At 33.8% G+C, this 2,185-nt stretch overlaps 1 protein-coding gene across 2 annotated transcripts in view; it reads right to left on the reverse strand.

Annotated features, from left to right (window-relative positions):
- LOC104782522 (uncharacterized protein At2g40430-like) overlaps positions 1-2,185 on the reverse strand; it is a 10,123-nt gene that overhangs the window by 1,494 nt on the left and 6,444 nt on the right. The window contains exons 4-8 of one of the 2 annotated variants that reach the window (XM_019245002.1): positions 953-993; positions 744-854; positions 550-647; positions 325-447; positions 94-216 (exon numbers count right to left, since the gene is read on the reverse strand). In XM_019245002.1, the coding sequence (XP_019100547.1) occupies positions 94-216; positions 325-447; positions 550-647; positions 744-854; positions 953-993 (496 nt within the window). The remainder of the gene's footprint in view (positions 1-93; positions 217-324; positions 448-549; positions 648-743; positions 855-952; positions 994-2,185) is intronic. The other variant, XM_010507475.2, reaches the window with a different exon arrangement.

The raw sequence follows: 2,185 nt of genomic DNA on the forward strand, positions 1-2,185 counted from the left end.
GAAACAAACAGTCAATTTTCAGAACTATAAAATGTAATTTGATCAGAATGAGCAAGAAAATGTATAGGTGTAAAGAAGGATTCAGTTTCATACTTGTACTTTCCCAAACGAGGAGGACGTATCTTTAGCACTTCCTGCTTAGCGACGACCCGTCGTAAATGTTTATTCTGTTTATCCTCATCTTCTCGGGCTATTTCTTTTAAGATATTGGGTAAACTACAATGCAGAAACAGAAAAGAAGAATAGTTAAAACAAGATTTTGTGTAGGTGTGATTTAATAAGTAATCAGAGACATCATCAAGACATATTAAAATCGCAAAATACCTGTCAATTTCCTTTGAGATCTGCTTTTTAGCCTTTTCCTTTGTCTCTTTTTTTCGCAGAGCCTTTTGCCTACATCGCTTATTTAATTCCACGCGGGTAACCCTCTTTGTTTTTCTTGCGAAACTGCAGTACAAGAATTTCAAACACATGAAAATCCAACTCTTTGCTGATGGAGTAAGTAAAAGAAATATAATACTGTCTTCCAAGAATCAGAGAGCTTCTTACTTGTTACCAGCCTCTGACACTTCATTCTCAACTTCTTCATCATTTTCATCTTCATCTTCACCATCACCAAGACTTTTGTCCACTCCAAGAAAGTACCTCTGAGATAGGTAAATACAAAAGCCGTATGGATTAAACTAAATTCAATGCTTATCTTTCAATTATTTAATCGATTACAAAACAAGCAAAAGACTCACCTCATCTTCACTGACTTCATCTCCATCAATAGTCAGAGGAACAGGTGCAGGCCCTAACTCAGTTTTGTAAACTTTCTGCATTTCTTGAGCAACGGCTTCAGCCAACATATCCTGCAATACAAAAAAGAGAAGTGAATGCATGATTCGCACACAAGACTAGGATGATAAAAAGAGCTCAAATCTGTGGAACTTAGTTAATAGATAAATACCTGGTGACTTTCAGTTGTAGGGTTGTATGAGCATCCTGGATGTNGATACGCAAAACATCACATTCAAAATCAAATAAAAACTCTTTTTTTTTTTTTTTTGCATTCTAAAATATCAAATCCCATCCATGAACGTTCTTCTCATAACTCCCATCAAAACTAATGAAGCAGCTAAATAAGTAATCTTCATCAAACAAACCAAACTCTAAATATTAAAGGGCAAAGGAACAAACCATGAGATTTATCGACGTGGAAGAGGTCCTCGCTGGGAGCAGCGGAGAGATTGCCGCCGGAGAGAGCATCTCTGGTAGACTTCTGGAAGAAATCTTCAATATCCTCAGTGCTTATGTTAGCCCTCCATGCTTTTTTCCCTTTCCTTGAAGTTTTCGCCTTCTTCCCCATTTTTTTTTTTCTCTGTCTCTCTCTACCGGCGGCGCGAAGGTAAAACGAAAGAGAGAGAAGCAAAAGGAGATGGTTGCAGAAGAGGACACTAGGGGTAAAAGTAAGTAGGGCTTACAGATATCCTTTATGGGCCTTATGTTGCTCCATTTCCCTCTAAATGGGCCCATATCATCCTTTTGATTTTCCTTTTTCCTCTTTAATTTTTTCTAAACAAAGAAATTTATGTTAATTAAAATAACCAATACAAAAATTATTTCACTATAATTATTGCATGCTTTTATTTGCTGTAGTGATCGATTATATATTAAAAAAAAATTCTAGAAGGTAACTAAAAAATATGTGAGAGAATTAACGAAAAACTTATAATTTTTCCATTATTTAATACATCAATCATATTTTTTTTCTTCTTTGGCATAGATATCATGATGATATTACCATCCGAAAAATACATAGCAATTGACTTATTTAAGTCCTTGTGCTTTTTTTTTATCAAGGAAATTGCTTTTTCAAGTAACATCATATGAATATTTCTAATCTGTGCATTCATATGAATATAAGTCGGCTAATAATACCTTCAAAATTATTCTGCAACTTGATTTGACTTATATTTTAACTTTTTTTGTCTTCTATACTAACTTTATTAACATGTACGGTTTTTTCTGAACATTATACGGTTATCAAATGAGCATAATCAATTAGCACAATATATGTGTTATAACACATAACACATATATTGTGCTATCAAAAATCGAAGTCATTAATTTCAAAGAGAGTAAATAATTAGGCTGCCGTACGTTATGTAACCTGTCTTCCAAGAAAAAGAAAAAAAAAATG

Source organism: Camelina sativa, chromosome 4, assembly GCF_000633955.1.
Source record: "Camelina sativa cultivar DH55 chromosome 4, Cs, whole genome shotgun sequence".
In the NCBI taxonomy this organism is placed as follows: Eukaryota; Viridiplantae; Streptophyta; class Magnoliopsida; order Brassicales; family Brassicaceae; genus Camelina; species Camelina sativa.